This window comes from Mastigoproctus giganteus, chromosome 8, assembly GCF_048544385.1.
Source record: "Mastigoproctus giganteus isolate SK-2022 chromosome 8, ASM4854438v1, whole genome shotgun sequence".
Classification (NCBI taxonomy): domain Eukaryota; kingdom Metazoa; phylum Arthropoda; class Arachnida; order Uropygi; family Thelyphonidae; genus Mastigoproctus; species Mastigoproctus giganteus.
The window spans coordinates 186,870,640-186,891,809 of NC_143582.1; the positions used below are offsets into that span (position 1 = coordinate 186,870,640).

The 21,170-nt window shown below is 38.4% G+C and overlaps 1 protein-coding gene across 2 annotated transcripts in view; it reads right to left on the reverse strand.

Moving 5' to 3' along the window:
• Positions 1 to 21,170, reverse strand: part of LOC150082070 (transient-receptor-potential-like protein) — an 80,825-nt gene that overhangs the window by 20,625 nt on the left and 39,030 nt on the right. For both annotated transcript variants that reach the window (XM_090379953.1, XM_090379952.1), the window contains exons 2-3: positions 1,529 to 2,373; positions 1,056 to 1,301 (exon numbers count right to left, since the gene is read on the reverse strand). In XM_090379953.1, the coding sequence (XP_090236079.1) occupies positions 1,056 to 1,301; positions 1,529 to 2,245 (963 nt within the window). In that variant the 5' untranslated portion in view covers positions 2,246 to 2,373. The remainder of the gene's footprint in view (positions 1 to 1,055; positions 1,302 to 1,528; positions 2,374 to 21,170) is intronic.

A 21,170-nucleotide genomic window follows, 5' to 3' on the forward strand; every position in this document is an offset into this window, starting at 1 on the left:
GACTACAGTATATATAAGAGCATGTATATAAATCTGTATATAAATATTGTATATAAATTGATTAATATTGTATGTAAATTGATTAAGATAACTTGAGAATGTATATACAGTTGTGTGTTAATAAATAAATAAATAAAAAATAAGTCCCACCATCGTGAAGGTGCAAGCAGAGGATTTGGCTGTCACAGATCGTCCGGACTTCGCTGAAATCGGGTCCACTTGACTTGAGTGTCACCCGAATATCAGTTCCATCAGCGTTTTAGACTCCCAGGTAGCAAGTACAGCTTGTCTGGCATATCTGAGAGAATGTCAAGGACCGAAGGGTAAATTAGACACACTGTTGGTGTCTAATTTACCCGAGTGTTATAAAAACATGGGCTATTGAAAATTCATTTTCTCCATTCCCATCTCGAATTTTTTCCCGGAAATCTGGGAGATGTGAATGATAAACAAGGGTAGCGGTTTCATCAAGATATTTCAACGATGGAAAAGTGGTACAATGTCGCTGGGATCCTGTAATGATGAGGATCACTGTTGGTTCCTTGTGGGAGGAGATTAAGCAGGAATACAAGACAAAATCCCTTAGTAGCAAACATTTAAGGACAATTACAGGTGGTATGCTGATTATATATTATTGAAATATAACTATTTCGCTATGATTTATGATATTTTTTCCGAAGTTAAATAACTTCTAGAGAACGCATAATATTTTTTTTACATTTGTATTACAAAACTTGAATTATACGTATATATCCCTTTATTTTAACATTAAACATTGATCTATTTTTTGATGTAGATGTGATGGAGACTTTATGGTGATTTTCGGAATCAGCGCATCTGGAAGTATAGTCGTGACGTTATACTATTCTACAAAAGGATTTCGCCAACCTCTTCGAAGGCAAGGATGTTGGAACATAAAACACATTTCGAGCGTACAAGGTACATACGCTTTAATTTTTCAGCTAATGTTCATACCATTAGTCTCCATAAGGAAGCCTCCTCGCTCCTACCAGGATGAAAATTACTAATTTTCAATAAAGCATTAACAATCTTACCTGTTTCTGTTCATATTTCAACGCCAGCTTCAGTCGAGACAGAGTAAGCTTGTCGGATTCCTCGCTTTCGTCTTCCATCTCGGAGTCCGAATCGGACGATCGATTTAAAACAGCTATAACCTCCTCCGTGCTACGACACAAGTCCAAAAGGTCACAGGAGTACTTCTTACATTGGTTACTTAGCTCCAGATAGATCTCCTTGAACTCATTTTCTCGATGGGCAAGATGCTCCAGTTCCCACGACAGCTAGCGAAAGATGACGGACAATTAGATAAAAGCATTTTCGGAGGTGGTGGGGAGGAGGGTTTTGAAGTAGTCGGGAAAAGATAATCTCCTTAAAAGCATTAATTTTAACAGGAGACCATTACAGTAATCTTGTTGCGCGTTCAAATTGTCACGTGATCAATTAATAAGAGAGCAGCACATTATAATTAGCAGAAATTAAGAGGGGAACTATACCTGGTGATACTCACCTTGAACGCGGTAAAAATCGGATCTTCGCTCGTCAGCGACATCCAGGCAGGACTGGTGAGAGCTCTGTATGTGTGAATCCTTCGGAGGGAGTAGCGAAGACTGTCCGCGTTTATACCTTCCTGGCATTTCTGACAGGCGCACGATAAGGGGTGGGGTTTTTCGATGAAGGCACCGCGAGAGAGGAGCAGTTGGAGGATCTCGAACTGGTTGCAGTGGGCAGCCAGGATCACGGGGGAAATGTCCGGGGAGTAGTCGGAGCTCTCCTCTCCGGGCATCCTTGTTTTGGACCAATCGTTGGCCAGCATTTCAGCGGTAATACTGGGATGGTTTATTAGCATCTCCACGATTTTGTAGACCCCCTCGCGGATGGCATAAAGAAGAGCATCACCGATCATCACATTCTCCTGCAGCAACAGAAGTTCCACGATCTCCACGTTTTCATTATCGACGGCGATTTGGATTGCACTACGTCCGAGGATGTTGGTGCAGTTGACGTTGACCGGATTTGGAGGCTGGAGACATCGTACCATGGTCGGCTTGTCGCCTTTCTCCGCTGCCTCCAGAAACACCCTCTCTTTGGGATCCATGGAGGGACCATCCTTCAATGGCTCCAGGGGGATGGGAATACGATTACGATGGGTCCCTTTAAACGCGCGGGTGCTCTGCTTGCCCATTTTCATGGAAATGGTTTCACTGCCAGGAGCCATAGGACGCATGGGCCAGTTAAAGTCGCACAAGTTCTGAGAATCTGAAGAAGTTTTTTTTTTCGGAGTGTCTAGACTTCTTTACACCTCACATCTCTCATGGAACCTCGAGGGAGAGAGGCCCATTGGGGATGCCAAACCTGAAAAAAAGAAATCTGTGATCACTGACCGCATCTGGAACATTCATGCACAGAAAAAGAATAAATTCAGTAGAAGAGATAGATCAATAGAGACAGATAAGATGCCGTGACCTTTCGCATCTTCAATGGAATTTATTCGGAGGTGCGAAGAAACTTGTAAACTTTTCTTTAAGACTAAGATCTAATTCTTCCAGCCACTTAGCTAAAAGAACCAATCCCTCCCTCGCTTTTAAAAGCGATAACTTGACCACCCTTAAAGTGACAGTGATTAATGAACATCATATTCCCATTACCTCACCACCACGAAAGGTCTGACCCGCTGTTTCATTTGTCCGTTGCTAAGGTAACGACAAGAGGTCTAGGAGCACCTCTGCGTCTGATAATCACAATGATTCGCAAGTGGCGGCATGTTTCATAACGAAATAATAAAGGGGGTGCTCTCCACTTGGTGGCTGTTTCTCGGCACAATGTTCGTCATTGTGTACAGCAAGTCATCCACTACTAAATTATAAACCGTTAACTATCACTCGGCTGCAAGCAGAATTCATTCATTAAATAGAGAGATGAGAGCGAGTATGTTGGTAAAATATAGGAGAAGCAGTCCCTCAAATATAGTTAAATTAATTTTAAATAATATGGAAAACTCATCCATTAAAAAAACTATTCAGTCAACACGTTTCCACAGTAAATTCTTTCTTTGTCACTTTATCCATCGATAATAAAAAGACACGAATTTGAACAGGTAATTGCGAGAAGAGGGACAATTGGAAGTTGGAGTAGTCGTATTATTGTGAAGGTTAAAAGGATTCAGTTCATTTATTTCCAATCGTTTATTTTAACGATCTTTCTATTTCGTTTCATTCTGGTAAATCTCTCGTCTTTTTTTTTTCTAAACGACTAATATTTGCTGTTTGTCTTTCCTGTCCTTTGTGTTGTCCATTTGATTATCTGTTCCACTGCATCCTCGGGCTTATTTCTATTTGTACGGGTCTCCCTCTTGTTTATCCATTATCGCTACCCTTTTCTTTTTCTTTCTGTGCGCGCATGCGCTTCTTTTACTCCCCGTTGGTCTGTACCAGACAGTTTCCATTTTCTCTGCGTAGAAACTTAGTTCCCAAGAGAGTAATTATTCCTCTCCTTTTTCTGAAAGGGGGGAGAAGACCAGAGCGCACGTGCTAGCACAAAAGAGAGAGACAATCGCACGAGTAACAACTTTGTACACGCAAGTTTTTTTAATTACTGGTTTTTCACGTCTCATCCGAAAGATGTCCCTGCACGAGACAGAACAACAACAGAAGATAAATCCTGTTTGGATTTCTTTTTTTTACTTTCTTCTTTTCCCTTTTCTGCCACTTTAAGCGTTCTTCTTGGCATCTGATTCGGTGACTTCCTGTCATGATCTCCACTTGTTCGCCACACACGTTTTTCTTATCTTTTGACCTTCAGGTTGCTGCTGCTAAGTGTTGACTCTTCACTGAGTTTTTTCCTCTATGGGCAAGGCATTGATTTGATACGCCAAAGTTATCTTGTTTTTTTACTTCTGGGCAGAAGGGAATCGTGAGCAGTAAAATTGTAACGAAGAAAAATAAATCGTGTTTATTTGAAAAGAAACATTGCTAGTGGTTTCTACTTCCCTGGTTCTTTTCACCTCTATCAATCCCAAGTGTATGTGGATATGTATGTACGTTGTATGTAAGGTTTGTTCAACTATTTGTTTGTTGTACAGCTGGCGCCATCTTCCAGTAAAAATATTAATTTAATTCGTATCGATCCTACAGGTTATCTATAACACTAGAATAGGGAATGCGTTGGTTTCTAAAAATTAACGTTAGAAAAAAAAAAAAACTTTAAGAATTCGGTATTGATTTCAAATAAATAGAAAATGAAATAATTTTAACGTTTTCTACCATTGTCGCAAAACTTGTCTTGAACAGCAGACAACAGAAATCGATAAGTTTGAAGATATTGCACAGATGTGTGGTAACAACGAGAATAAAATTGGATTGGGGTTGTTTCTTCTGGACCTCAAGATAGTTTATCATATTATGTTTAAAGAATGAACATCGATTCTTGAGGATTATCGATTTGTTGTAACAACAGTCCTTTTCCTGGACTTGTACGCATCTTAACAGAGTACCTCTGACAACCCTCTTAACAGTGAGCAGACATTCCATTAGGCACTAATATCCAAACATGCAAAGTCACCGGGAAAACAAATAAAGGTCATGTATTTTAGTATCAAGCGAAGCTCCCAGGTTTGTACTCAGAGAGAACCTCATTTAACTCTAATAATAATAATTCTCTTGAGACACAAACCAATCATTAACTACTACTCCTGTTTTCTTTCTTTAAATTACAGGATTTTGCTAAGCTTGTATTTCGCATTAAAGTATGAGCAAGTGGATGATTTCAAAAAATGTTTGCTGCACTTTGAAAATTGTTTAATGAGCACTATTTAATGAAATATCTCTGCACTTGTTCCCTATACTCACATGCAAAAGTTAAGGACACATTTGTTTTCTAATGTGTCGGACCAAATGTGCGTAAAACTGAAGAACAAGAATGCCAAAAGTATTCGGACAATTCTTTGGAGAGGGAGGGAAGGGCCACCATCTTGTATTTTCTGTTGCCTAATTTAACAATTCTACAGTCGTACAAGTTTGTGCAACAGCATCATGTTAGTACGCAACACTCTAAAATACCTTTGTTTTCCAATTATCCACGCACAGAGTTCTGCGCATTGGATTTAACCAGCGATTAACATTCAAACCAATCCAAAGAGACAGCAACCAAGGTGGGCTTCCCTCTGGAGACTAACGTAGCAACAAACGAGTCATCACAGCGGATAAAGAGAGAGACGTCTTTGTCAAGACAAAGTAGGTCATTCCTTTTCCCACATAGACGTCATAAGCGCATTTTGGTTTGACTTGGTTACAGATAGATTTTTCCCTTCCAGCACACGGACGAAGAAATGTCTTTCATTCCTCGAAAGGATGGAGACCAATAAATAACATCTCCCGATACTGTTGTCATCCGTTTTCATTTGCTTGCTTGCTTGTGCACAAGGTTAACTCTTTCTACCCAAGAAATCCATCACACTCGATCAATAGAAAACCATTTATTTATCTGGATAAGAACTGTCACTGCACAAATTTGAGACAATATTGTGCACGTGTTATTTACATTTCTAAATTGAGGAATTATTTCAATTTTTTTTTCTTTTATCTGGTGAGTTTTGTACCGAAGGCTTTTGCTCACTGAGTACTGTAATAATGCAGTAACTCCTTGGAAAAGAAATGAGGGGGAAAACGCCATCCTGTTGAAATATCACCTTTTTTTTTAACGTCCCTTTTTGTCCGATGTCCAGAATGACAACATTTTCCAACATACCCGCATATCTCTATCCATTCAAGAGCATACTAACGAAGTTTGCTCAATCAAGTATTAATCAATTACATCAATGTATGCAGCAAAAGGAAATCAGAGTGAAAACAACGCTGGTGGAATGCTAATATTTTGCAACACACCTTGGAACACGAAGCGATAGCCACTTTAGTTTGTTAGTTGCTGCGCGCGGGATTCTTCAGCCTACACAAAACATTTAACTGTTGTAAAAAGCACCATGAAGAAAAAATTGGGCTTCGTCGGACCATAAAATGGTATCTAGCTTATGTTGGTCACATTCCAGTTGGAAGATATACAGATATGCTAAATCGAGATGGACTTCTAGGTTGGTGAACAAATCCTGAGCTGTTTTGAACTTATGGTGCACATTCAGGACCTTGATCATTGTTTTTAATATAAACGTCTTAGGTATTTCTCAGCGTCTGGATACCCCTCTTGCACCGCATTCGCATGAAATTCAAAATAACCTCAGCAACACTTTCACCTGTATTATGGGACAGTCTTTTCGTTTTATTATCATAAACCCATCCATTCTGTTCCCGCTTCGATATAAGCGCCTTCAAGGACCTTTATTTTTTCTTCATTCTCTTCTACAAGGCTTTGCTTTTTCTCTTGTTTCTTATATGGCAATCATAGCATACGATGTTTGCCCTTCACTTATTTTGTTTACATAACTGATAGACGTATTCCTTACTTGCATATTTTCTTTTTCCTTTGAATCCTCGCAATAAAGATTGGCAATTATATTGTCATGTACTTAGATTGATTTGCCCTCAATTACACACACAAGAGCCCCCAGCACTACGATCCAAGGCATACCTACTACGAATGTAGCCATCATCAAAAGATACCCGTACTTGTCACATCCTGCAGAAGAACCGTCCAGGGTGATTCAAGAATCCGTCCACCACCATCATTGTATACGGCAGCAAGAATATTACAGCCATACATGGGACAAGTTCATAGCACATCCTCCCCACTAGATCGACCCTAAAACTTATTTTGCAGACCAATCAAGAGGCTGGCCAATGCTGATTCATCACCGAGTGAACAGATGCCATTCAACACCGGTCGCCCCCTCCATCTGTGGATGGACAACCCGCCAGAATCTCGAGCTGGACTACCTGCATCTGCCACAGCTCTCAATAAATCTTCCCCATGTACACTCCCTCATTGTGGTGTACCTTCTTGTCATCACAGAAGTTCTAAGCATTTTACTGTATATTATTTTAGCGATTTTGTTATTTTACGCATTATTTTCATGTACATACTTCTGCGTATGAAATACACATTTATTTTTTAACCTCGCGTACCAATCTGTAATTTCCAAATCCTTTTAAACAGTTTAAAAATCATTGCAGATTAGTTGTTAATCCGACGAAATATCGTAAAAATTTTCCTTTACACTTAATGATTCTTCTCTCCGGCAGACTTATTGATTCTAAAGAAGAATAAAACGCCGGTTGTTGAAAGAAACTCCCTCTTGCTTTCTATTTGTGTAGACCTGTCGCTGATGAAATACTCTCCAAGTTTGTTTTGCCTACCTCAGTTGCCATAAATAAGCCACTCTTTCTTTATCACTTTATAAAACAAGGTTTTCGCTTAGAATTTAGCGTTCTCATAGCGAAATGTCAGCTGCGACTGCCTGTCGCGTTATTTCATTGTCTCCATAAAAGTCGAACATTAAGTTGGTGGTGAAAATATGACGGTGGTGGATGACAATGACATAAAAGTCACCTCCGGATGATATTTTTCCTTAATGGAAGCAATACTTGCTCCAGCTTTGACACCAACCAGCATTTTCTACAACCCTAATTATACTCATCGTGTCCAGCTCCCAAGAGTCAATCCGGGGATGATTATTTCATTCTGCAAGATGATCTCTCCAACTTCTTAAAGCATAACGTGTTAAGAATACAAGACAACTTCATTATCTTTTAATGAAGCATAAAAAGGGTTTTACAACCAACTCAACATCTGCCTTCTTAGGTTACCTCTGTCCTCTTTTACGCAGAGCTTCGACATAATTTCCTATTTATTACATTCGAGAACTGAACTTGAGAAGCACCAGATACGATCTGCGCTGATTGCAACAGTTCAGTTAAGCCCTCGCCGGTCGAATAACGGGCGAGCAGGAAGCGAATCGATTAGCGGTGGTTAAAATGGTAGCCATCCAACTACACTAAAGGAAACTCTCGTGAAGAAGAGACTCGTTTTTATAAACGTTGGTCATTACCGGGTGGGCAGGACACGGTGTCGCTTATAACACAGGGTTGACGCATGCGCGAACATATGTATGTATTGCGCGCTCTCTATCTTTATTTCATCTCTCTATCATCTTTTTTCTCCACATCTCTAACTCCCTCTTTCCTCATCTTTATTTTATTCCATCTCTTTTATTCTCCTCCACATCTTTATTCCCTCTTTCCAGTAGCTTTCTTCTTCTTCTCCGCAACGTTATTACCTCCTCTTCCTATGATATTTCTCCTACAGGTCTTTATATCCCTCTTCCTATCATCTCTATCTCATATCTTTATTACATTTCTCTATCACCTTTTTTTTCCACATCCACCCTCTTTACTATCATCTTTCTTTTTCTCCCTCTTTCTCTCTTCTTCAGGTCTTTATTAACTCGCTATTTCCTCAACTTCCTATTCCAGATCTTTATTCCATCTCTCTATTATTCTCCCCATCTTTCCATTAGCTTTCTTCTTCTCCGCATCTTTATTGCCTCCTCCTCCTATCATATTTCGCCTCCAGGTCTCTCTTTCCCATCTTTATTACATTTCTCTATCATCTTTTTCTCCACCATCTTTCTTGTTCCCCCCCTCTTTCTACCATCTTTCTTCTCCAGGACTTTATTAACTCACTCTTTCCTGAACTTTCTATTCCACATCTTTATTCCATCTCTGTTATCCTTATTCTCCTTCCCATTCTATCTTTTCGTCAGCTTTCTTCTTCTCTGCATCTCTATTACCTCCTCTTCCTATCATATTTCTCCTCTTCTTCCTCTAAATAACTCCCTAATCCTGTAAACCCATGATACATGTTTCTAGCGATCCAGTCACGTGAAGAAAGAAAATCCCTGGGGCGGTCGTTTGTTAACAAGACCATCTCTATCCATTTTTTTGTGTACTGGTAGCTCAGTTTCCCATTGATTTTAGACGCTGATGTTGAGACAACATTTTGTAGCATTTCTCGGAGTATTGGGAGGGTCAACGACCTGGATATGGAAACGTCAGCGCTACCTGAAAATCAGGAACGGCGAAGGTTGTAAAAGCTGTATGCAGCTTGTTAAACAATTCTAGTGGATTTATATCCAGAGAAAATAAGGGCTACTTGGAATTTGATTCTGAGCTGTTTTAGGGTTGAAGATTTACTCGTATATTCCTCTATCCTCAGGTGAAAACAATTAAAACGGGCAAGTGAACGTCATCCACAAAAGACTACGAGATGTTTTATATTAATTACAAAAAAAAAAAGGTTATTTTTCAGCGTTCAATTTCAGTCCAAGAAATATTTTAAAATTGATTCGCGTTGTATGCACAGTATTTACCAATACTGCGCAACCATTTTACGTTGATATTTGGCAGGATGACCGTGATGTATTGAGACAGTGATTCATTACATAACCGATAGTGCGAAATGCACCCAAGGAATAAAGCAGCTCTTCTGTTTCTCACACTTCAGCTATAAAGACACGTAAACATACTTAGAGAAGAAGCTATTTCGAGATTGATCCGCCTCAAGAATCATTAATCTGTCAAATACCTGCCAAGAATGCTTTCATTCTGTTTTAAATTTCACCTGTGAAATATTAGACAGAAGATGTAAAACAGGGCTGGCTAAACGCGGCAATGGAAAGATCCGAAAGTGGGTCTCCATGGCATTTGTAAACACTACCTCATATAGAGAGATAGATATCCAAGGTTCTGTCAGGTTTTTTTTTCTTTAAGGAGCATCAGCAACTAAGGCCACATTGTTCCGTGTATGGTGTATGTAAGTTGCGTGTTCTGTGGTCGATTTTTTGTTTATTGGATGAAAACCATACTACCCTCACCTGAGACCGACTAACTCGGCCACGTTTTTAAAAAGACCCATAAAAATTTCTCACATCATCGACAAGACTCAAATTCAGGTCATCTTCACCCGGTGTGGGGAGGACGACGTTCCTGCCAACTGTGCTACCCACGAGGGCGGTTCTAGCAGTAAGATTGGCTTGCCTAACATACTGACACACTTGGAGATTCGTATTTTATTCAATTCATTGTATATTCGAAAACTACACGAACTTCCATTAATTTACTGTGATAATATTATACATTTTTTACAGTTTCTTCTCTGTTCATATTTTATTTTTTCCTTTAATATAATAAAAATTATTTTTAAACGATTAATATATTTTACATCGTTTATTGCAAATTTTAAATTCATATTTTACAGCTTAATACTATAAAATATAAGGCATCTTATAGATAATTGCCTTGATAATAAAACTAAAGTTTAAACTTTGACATTCATAAAGATCAAAGTTCACACTTCTTTTTATTGGCTGGACCACGAAACGTTATAAATTATTTGGAAAATCCTTTTTCCATTCACTATAACAAAGTACCTGAACTACACTACTAATCATCAGAGATTCTCCCAGGAAATTATCTCTCTACCAGTCAATTAATTGAACTTCTTAACCAGCAATAAAACATTATTTCATAAGGTGATAAGATCCTAAGAAGGAAATCTTTCTTGCTGTCACCACCCACTTAATGAAAACATTGCGCAGGTTAATTACCCTTCATGAGCACATCAAACACGAGAAACCAAAAAGAGCCACCCACTTAAAAGTGGCGTTACTTAATGATGATCGTTGTGATGGTAGTTTAAGGAGAAAGAAGAAAAATGTACCTTTGCAAAAAGCAATTTATTTCCCTTCCTTCATCGTAGTGTATGGACAAGAGAAAAAAAAAAAAGTGTGCAAATATTATCACTGGGATATAAATACGCTCCCTAAATACAGAAGCCCAAGGCTAGTATTGAAAGAGCAACGTTAATAGCTGCACACTTTAATAACTAATAACTGTAGAGCAAACTCAAAGCGAACAGAAGATAAGTGTTATATAATACAGCAAGAGAGATAAAGACATTCTCATTTGACATAAAAAAGTATGGCCACTGTCAAATGAGACAAAGTACTTCCTTTCTACACACCTTAGTTTATAAAAAGATACAGTATTTATTTAAATCTCTGAACGTTTCAAAAAGAACACTAGTTTTTCTTCATCAGTGGTTAAAACAAGTTATTTTTAAAGTCCAAGTAATACTACTTATTCTTCTGATTCGCCACAGACTAATATGCTGAAAATGGAAACAAATTTTCATGTTTAAGTCTCTAAGCCTGACATACGTGGAGTTTACTGTTATTGGCTGTTCGCGCTAGCTAGGTGACAAATATTTAATTTTTTCGGAATATTGTGTTAGTAGGGATAAAAAAAACTAACTGAAATTATGGTGGCATTTCTTCCTGTAATCTTTATCGATCTTCTGAGATGAATCTTTTGACAGGACCCAACGCAAGTGTGCTGTTCCATGTCGAAAGAAAACTTGACTGCTACAAACTTGACATTGGGCCTTCTAACAGGGTTGTTAGAAGTCCACAGTACAGAGACTTATGTCATCTGGACTGTCATTTTTCCATCGCTAAATCCGAATTATATCTGGTACTGCAAACAAAAGAAGAAAACCAAAATCTTCTCCTGTATTTTTGCTACCTCATTATGGTCTCAAGAGCTTTCCTACAAGATGACTATTTCCAATTCTACCTTTTGTTTCGTAATTTTGAGCCAAGTTCTGCACACGACATCGACATATTGGTGTTTCTTCTAAAACCATGAGACCAAAAAGAAGAAGGAGGCAATACATCGATGTAATTGTTTTTAAAATAATTTCCAAAAGTTTTTATCGATATCATGTGGAAGGGTGAAAAATTACCTCAGTCGATAGACGTCCCTAATTATTACACGTAGCTGACTCCGTGCAATTTAGGCAACATCGAAGAAGAATGTGGACGACAAGGTGAAAGAAAAAGAAAAAAGCGCTGGTAACTAAAGGTCGACGAAAAATATTTGGTAGACTAAAGAAGTATTATACCGCAAAAAATCGAAGAATGTTTTAAAAAATAAACATTTTCAACATAAAAGCTGTCTCAAATTAACATTTTTATTTTGCAATTTATTTTTTAATGATCGTCAGGTTAATTATAAACAAATCTGTTGCAGTTTTTCGTATATTTACTCGCGATTCTTTTAAACTCCAATGCCAAATTGCAGTACTTTTCCAAAATATTAGAGCGTGTTATCTGGGATGCTTGATCCCACAGATTCTGCATGGGATTCGCATCCAGAGACTGCATATTTTTATTTATATTAAGAGATAAACAATCTAAATGATTAACCTATTATGTAGGGCATAGACTATAAACAAAACCACGTTTTGTTTTATCTGCCTAGATCAGTAGTCTCCCGCAGCGAGAGTCAAGAACGCTATGGTGGAAATAAATGGCCTTATTTTACACCCCTGTGCTCCTTATAAGGCCCATTTCACTAGTTTAAGAAAGCTCTACTATAAACTGCAACCTAAGTAATGCAAACGATGATTCTAAATTAGAGTGGACCACTAAATCAAAATGTCTTATAACAGGGGACTTGAAATTTCCAGATATTGATTGGACCTTGCGAGTTGGGTTCTGAGACAATAACAAGACTTTCCATTCGTCAATTGTCCGATAACGCCGCTCAAATGCAAACTTCAGGCGTCGTTATTCGGGTACCTTGACTGGGCGTCTACTCCGAGGGACCATACAGAGGAAAGCAAGTTGGATCGTGGTCTTGGAAACACATGATCAAAATCCATGGTCAAAAACTCATTAAGGCCACTGGAGAATAAATTCATCCGCCCATATGTATATAGTCCATAAATTGCGTGTGTACATTCCTCGATTTGCTAGACGAAAAATTCGAGTTTTCGGGGTGAACTATTGTCTACGCCTGAGACCGACTAACTCAGCTACGGAATAAACAAAGCCCATAACAGTTCCTGGCGTCATTGATGGAACTGGAACCGGGCCTTTTCCGACCGATGTGGAGAGGACAGTGATTATAACCACCATGCTACCCACGCAGACCACAACATACATAGCCCTCGTGGGTAGTACAGTTGGAAGGATCGCCGTCCTCCCAACACCGAGTGGACAAGACCGGAGTTCAAGTCCCGACGTGAGGAATTTTATGGGCCTTTTCACAATGTGGCTGAGTTAGTCTTGTCTCAGGCGAGGGAAGCATGGTTTTTCTCCCGGAAAATTGGGTTTATCGTCCAGCAAACAGAAAATAGACTTCAGAACACACGCACAATTTACAGACAGTATACGCGGAGTAACATGGCCTTAGTCGCTGATGCTCCAACAACATACATGATGAACCGTTCCACCGTTTTCCGTCTATCGGCTCGCACAGCCTACGATCCGATCACCATGACCATCCATGAGGCTTGAGAGCCCACCATTGTCCTGTCGACTGCTGCTCTGTCTACTAGCCGTCCACTCTTGATGCAACTTAATCGGCGCTCTGCGAGCAGCCCACAAGAATCGTAGTTACCAGTATGGTGATTTTGCTACTTGTCACTCGATTGGAGAAATGTTGGTTCGAATCTCTTCAGAGACTGGAGGGATTCTTAATGGCATATTCATCTGGGGCCATATGTAGCCAATCCGAGAAGTAAGTTATCCCTGTGAACCATACCAGGACAGTAATAACACGCCACAGAATCTTGCCGAAAATGAAAACAATGTTGACAGTTCTCATAATTCTATTTCTGCCTTGAGCGCTGTCAGAGTGCATCAAATACTTTGGGAGACGATTTGTTTCAATGATAGTAATAGTATTCGCCATAATGAAAGAAAGCCACTGAAAAAAAAAAAACACGAGCAGATAACAAAAAACAAATTATATGCTTCCCTCCTCACACAGCCCAGTTGACCTTTGAATTTATTCAAACTGTTAGCCTGAACTACCTGCTAGGGCAACTAGTTCCAGTAATCAACGATTCTCTGGCTAAAAGAAAATTCCAACAATCTAACCTAAACCTCAAGCCCTGTAATTTGAATTTATGGCCGCTAGTTCTGAAATTCTTTAGGACAGTGGGAATTCCACCTGCATTCATTTTACTAATACCTCTCAGAGGCTTATAAACCTCAATTAGGTCACCTCTGAGGTGCCTAGTTGCTAAGCTCTGCAGCCCACATAATCAGTCTTTCCTCAATACGGTCGTCCTTCTGCCGATCTCACCATTCGAGTTGCCAGTCTTTGGACCCTCTCAAGAAGCTCGATGTGTTTTTTTCAGATGAGGTTTCCATAACTGAACACAACATTACAAATGTGATCTTACAATTGCCTTATAGAATGATCAGACACTTTTTCTTGTTAGAATTGCCAACGCGAACCTTCACAATTCATTCTGTATATTCGCATAAAGGCCTTAGAGACCTCCAGAAGCAGTCCTAACCAACCTAGATACCAATTTTCTGACTGTCTCTAGAAGTTCCATTTCGAGTTGAGGCTATACGATGTTAACCACGATATGGTGTTCAAAGCATTTAATTTAGCCCCACTTTTGACAACTTATGTTGTGTATTTGTGGCCAGAAGAATTTGAACTAAAGAAAAATAAATGTTAATAATTCTCACACCAGAAAACTGTCTTTGCAACGAGTTTCCTCGATACTGCACTGCTTTCAAACGGACGGCCTCTTCACAAGATTAATCATCCAATCATTTAAAACAGTAGGTCGATGATAGCCTGTTCCAGGACTAACTGATCCTTTATTAGACAAGTGGTCTCTAGTGATAAAACGCAGGCAAAAGTTTTAAAGAAATTGTAATACTTCCACTCTTCTAGACGGATTTTCCAGGATGGAGAGATGAAGTGGTATTCTTTCTACAGCTCATGAGCATTTAAATGGCTTCAAATTAGAATCAGAATGGTGCAATTTGTAACGGACCTCAAGAATAATTCACTAAAAATAATTCTGAAAGTTCTATCTTCTCCATTCTTGGCAACTAGGAATGCAATAGAAATTGTGATCGATACAGAGAAGTTCATAGAATTGTATTTCTTTAGGCACAAAAGAAAAAGAGGGTTCAATCGAGCCCTTTGAAGATTATAGATATTGCAAATATGCGAGATTTCTACGCGAAATTTAACGCCCAAAGAACTTTGTCTAGTAAATATTTAAATTACGTTTGAAATATCGTAGACTTGAGTGTTCAAAGAATAAACTGTCACCTCCAGAAAGAAAAATTTAGAGAAGTAATGTTCAAAATTGATGACACTGCTACTTCATAAAACGTCTGGCTCATTTTTGGAAGTGTCGTAGGAAACTCTCAATTCGTGCGTGTCATTTCGGAAGCTTTAAGCATCGCTGTAAATTAGAATCCTGTGGGAGCATGAAATTTCACGAGCCGGGCAATATTTTTAAGGAAACTTCGAAACCGCGTTTAAGAAAATCGTGAGCAAACAGCTCCGGATATTTATGACAGTAAATAAAATGTCGCTTATAAGAAAATAACTGAAAGAATCTACCTTAAGATCACTGGAATTCCGTATGAAGATTGTACACACAAAATGTCCTCGTGTGTGCTGTTGAATTCACACATTCCCCCATATTGGTTATGGAATAATTGAACACAAAAAAAATTAGAAAGTAGTGCGTTTTGTAATGATTAACCAGTATCTGTTGGATACGATGGTTCCAATAATGGTTTTAAAACCATTGAGCAATTAATAGTTTTAAAAAGCAGCATTTGCTTATCGGGTTAGTTTATTTTAAACATTTTCCCCCCTTTTACTCAAGTGTTTGTTTCCGTTCAACACTTAGATTTATCGATTTCATAATTACCCTTAATGTTCCCGTGTAAATCATCGCTTCATTTTCCAATACTCTTTTTCGTTTAAAATAATTTCACTTCAACCCACAATATTTTAATTTGTTTCCAAAATGGGACTTCATTTCCACATTAATTATTCCACGACGGGTTATATTCTTTAAAAACGCTCTTGTACGCCTTAATAACAAAGAGAACCACTTATATGCAAGCAAAGCGTTAACAAACCTCCAAAATAACGGGAACTCAACCAGCTTTTGTCATTAGTACAAGCAAAAACAATTTACAAGTAGATTAAACGAAAGCAAGCTTTTTTCCCTAAATGTAATTATGCAAATAACTGTATCACTGGAGTGTGTATGAATTAGTATGGAAGTTTCTCAATTCGATATTCTTTTATCTTCACACCTCCCTTATCTGTCACTGGATCACAAGGTTTTTCGCTGTTTATACTTCTCACCTTATTTCCCTTTTTTTCTTTGACTCCTCTGCTCCATCTTTGTTTTACATTTTCTGCTCTAATTACTTTCTTTCCTCCTTTTTGTCTCGGAGTCTTCTTTGTACCAAAAATAAATGCACCATCAATTATTCGGTGCCGCAAGTCCAATTCCACAAAGGATGCTGCTAGAAACAACAGAATGATGCGATAAAGGAAATTCTAATTGCATTTCATCCCACTATTCTTACGTTCCACTTCTTGCCGTTTCTACTCTCACCCTTCGAACGCGTCTCGTCTCCTCCATTCCACGTAAGTTCAACAACTCACTACAAAACTAAAGCTGGTTGAATAAACCAACTTCCGATCGATACCCCGTGTTACAAGAATGCCATCGTCTCCTAGGATATTGACACAATGAGCCACTTCCTCTCATTAAAAGGGGTATGTGGAGTGATGCTAAACCTCTGAAGTGAATTTTGATTTGAAGTAACAGCTATCCGTAGAAACACCACTCTCAGATGGAAGTTTGTATTACACCTTTACTTAGTCAGGACAGCGCGTGATTCGCTAGAGAGAGAAGAGAAGAAGATTTCGAGAGAGAGAGAGGAAAAAATGTATACATATTATAAAGAATTTATCTAAGCAGAAATTACTTTCTGCCAATTCACATCAGTCAGAATGCGGTTGTCGTGGCAACCGCCATCTGTTCACAATATCCTCCTCACTTCCATGTTCTCTGACGTAAATGTCCAACTATTTAGATTAAGGTTATTCGACTAAAGATATATATATATAAACCAAAATTCTATTTCAAAAATGCAGCTTCCTTAGAATTAAATGACATACATCAACATTCTACGGCATCCGGTACAAATGTACATTCTTTATTTATCAGCGAAACCAGAAGGAACCAACCACATCCATCATTCGTCTGAGATAATATAAAAGCACTATTAAAATGTAACTATCGTGGTGAGGTGTGCATCCTGTTCTAAGATGTATTTTTATAACTGCACAAAATATAACACAATGGCATGAAATATCTGGGAAAGTTGCGAAGGTTCTAAATGACTCTCTTTTCGCAATTTCTCCAGAGATTTAGAGACACTCAAGTGGAATAAAATCGTTAAAAGCACGCACTTCACTTGTCTAAGCACACGAAAATTCCAATGAGACTGTAAAATCTTCTCCGGAGTGTAACTTTAATCATGCAGCTCATCTAATCCATGAAAGTTTGCTGGAGAGAATGAAAAGAATGAAATCCAAACATTGAATGTGGTCGGGAGAGAGAGAGGGGCAGACATCTTGGTTTAAATCTGGAGAGGATTGCAAAGACTGACCAATTATTCAACTCCTTGATTCTCTATTTGTTACTTCTCTCAAATTATATAGATGGTGGATAAATATTCGCACGTCAAAGATTTTCCCGCTTAACAATACCAGCATATCTCATTGGAAAAACAGATGAACTATTTTGTTGAGACTGTCATGGTAGCAGAAACGTTCCACTGGAATAAACTTATTTTTTGCAAGAACAGGTTTTCTTTTTTACCTTAAGATAATTCTAGAATTCTTCAGAACCACTGAATCCTTTTATTTTCCAGGCTTGACTTATTTTAATAATTTCCCCCGGGGTCTTACAAACAAATTAAATTTTCTTCATATGCAGTTGAAAATATCCCCAACCAGTATGTCCTCTGAGAATCAATTCTTTCAGTCGAATTTTATTAACACGTTTTGTGCACAGACAAAGAGAAGATTATTGTCTCAAGCGAGTTTTAGCATCCTCTACTTTGTACAAAAGAGAACAGAAGCTTAATGGATAAAAGAAATTAAAAAACCACAGACACCATTTCCTCTTATGCGGTTTTGGATTTCTGGTGTAAACGCAACTAATTAGCTGAATCATTAAGTAAATTAATTTCGGATATCAACTTACAGATTCGTTGTAAAAATAGACTGAGCACGTTGGATAAATTAACTCTGTTTTTGTGGAGCGTTAAGACCTCCTAAAAGATCATGGGGCAAATATTTAGGAATATTCCAATACTTAATTATTATTATCATCATTTTAATTCTATGGTCTCAAACCAGAATAATATTGAGCTACAAAACAGCTCATGAAGTAAATTTTAAGTGACCGATTTCTGATCTTTATAAAAATCATTAAATTTATAGAATTATTTGAATAATTAATTAAATTTAATAACATTAAGGAATCTGCTTAAGCTCTAAAACGCTATTTTTTTTTACATTTTTTTTTTTACAATTTAGGAATTTCTCATTTTAATGGTTATTTTTATTTATTTTTCATGTTTCGAAGGGAAATTCGATGAAAATCTGTTGACCCGAGACATTTCTTAAAATGATTTATTTCATAAAAGATGTATTGCATGTCTGTCTGGAAAATTTTAACAAAAATTTTGGAACTATCGACAATTTTTTTTCTAAAAGTGCCAAATATAAATTTTAACAAAAATCTGTTTACTGGAAGTCCAGTTAGTGCTTGTGGACGGACATACCAGCAAGGGGAGGCTAAGCATTTGTAAATACACCTAAAAAATTACAGGCACAAATCTCGAACGAAATCGCACTGGTTTTTTAATTTACCACTGTTTGTAGAGGGCGGAGAATCGACAGAACACCAGAAATGGTAGATTTAATCATTATTAACAGCTTAAGATTCCTGAATTTATGGAACCCAAGATTACTATATCTAAGGCATTATGTTATCAGATTATAACACTGATTGTTCACGCCTGGGCTTCCTGAATGATTTTGCTGCGACTGTGTTGACGATATTACCAATTCTAGTGGCAACACATTGATCCATTCTGGGTCTCCTTTCTGTCAAAGTAGGTGGCCGACTGCTAGCAATTAAATTTTCGTATCTCTTTTTGTCTGTCAACTTCTAAATGCCATTTCGTAAGTGGTCGTAGCGCTTTCAGAGACTCTTAAATCGCTTAACACTAAGTTCTACAATGCAGTACCCGATTACATGTCAGCATCTCAGCTCACTGAGTCTTAATTTCCATGACTCTCCTTCCCTACCAATCATAACCACCTTCCACATCCTACCTTCAAACAAACAGGAGCCAGTCATAGCAATAAACTACTTCCCAAATAAGGCGAAGAGTTCAGAAAGATTCCGCTTGTTCATCTTAAAAATCAGTCCCTACTTCATTGACATAACCACTTTAAAAAAGGTAGGAGTATGTCAATGAAGCACTTCAATAAAATTGTACAGTCAGCTAGTGTTCCTCAGATATGAAAACACAACATCACAAGACTAGCACCTAAGCCCAATGGGCTCCCATTGGGCTTAGGTGCTAGTCTTTTTGCCTTGCCGTACCATGTCCACTGTTTACAGTGGACATGGTACGGAAAACTCTTCGAGAAAGCTATATTTAATCACCAACTTGCTCAAGACTTTGAGCAAGTTGGTGATTAATGGGAATAGGATGGACATAGTCTTCCTTGACTTCCAAACTGCATATAACAGACTCTTAGTCAATAGCTTTCCTTAGATTGTCCAGAATAATTTATACCTAACTTCAACATCCTCGGGGCATTACTAACCAACAGGCAGATCAGGTTTAGGGCGATACCTCCTACAGCAATACCATAAATATGGGGATATTCACGGTGAGGTGCTGTTTTCCTTTCTCTTCACTGCGATTTCTTCATGTCTAGGGGCGCTACCTTGCCGATTGCCGATCTATCCTGTTGTAAAATTCCTGAAAACGACCGGACTGGTCCTAAACCCAGCATAACACAGATCAGATTCACAAAGAAAATATTAAAGAACGTTATCACAGACTTCCTAGAGGGACACAACATCAGAAAACTCCAGCAGAATCTCGACTTAGGATAGTTTACTTTTGAATGACCAGTTGACCTTTGGATTGCCCCTTTCCACTACACACAGGAAAACATTTCACAGATATTGGCTTCTGCCCTCACAATCCATCTTAAATGCCTCCTGCAGGCAGAATATTGGATCCTCCTCCAGCTTCCTATAGCGCTGTTTGCTAAACAGCTCTATAGGAAGACCGTTCACCATTTCAAAAGACATTCACAGGATGGATTCCTTGGGAGATTCTACTGAAAGACTATCATCCTCATTCTAGCGAAGTTCGTCACTCATAGAATAGAGATATTATTATGCAAACCTCACTCAGCCATCTACCTCAGAGATGATCCCTACTAAGCAACGTCCCACCGTTCTTCCTAATTGTAATTCGCCTAAAGTCCCTCGAGAAACTGTTCCCATAACACACTCTACTCTTTCAGTCAGCCCCGGGCCATCCTATCCACCTTAAATAACTGCAAACGGATACGTAGACAAAGCCTACCAGACCACAATCCTCCATCAAGTCCATCTCCTCACGGCCAAGCAGCATAATGTGAACTCGCACGCCCATCTGGGCACAAATAGTGTACTTCAACTGCGCATGAATTATGCTCAAGGATCTGCATCTGTAGAGCATCGCTGAAAGCTAGGGTACGCTCATATACAAATGTTTATAATAACCTTTTTATTTTACTGTTTCTTCATAATCGAAAAGCACTTGTACGTTGGGAATAATTTTTATGTCCCCTGGTAGTAACTCTACCGCCTTATCTTTTAATCAATTTGTGACCAGTTTTCGCTCCATCATCATCAACAAACATTTTTCTGCGCAATGTGCTTCTATCACTGCAAAAAAGAGAGGGCAATAACTGGGTGCCAAATCTGGATTATATAGCAGATGTTCGAAAGATTTTTCAGCGAAATTGCATCAACAATTCTTCGGAAGGGTGAAGAGGCATTGCATTATTATACAATTAACAAAGGTTCTCGGATATTAAATCAGGTTCTCGTTCTGAACGGTTCGCAGTAGTTTCCTTAAAGTCTTGCCTCAAAAAATTGGAATACGCAGATACCTACTAATCGTCAGTTCAGCTATTCTCATCGACTCGTAAACAATTCAACACATTCCAAAGAAGAATACAGCAGATAGAGAGAGAGCAGATTTA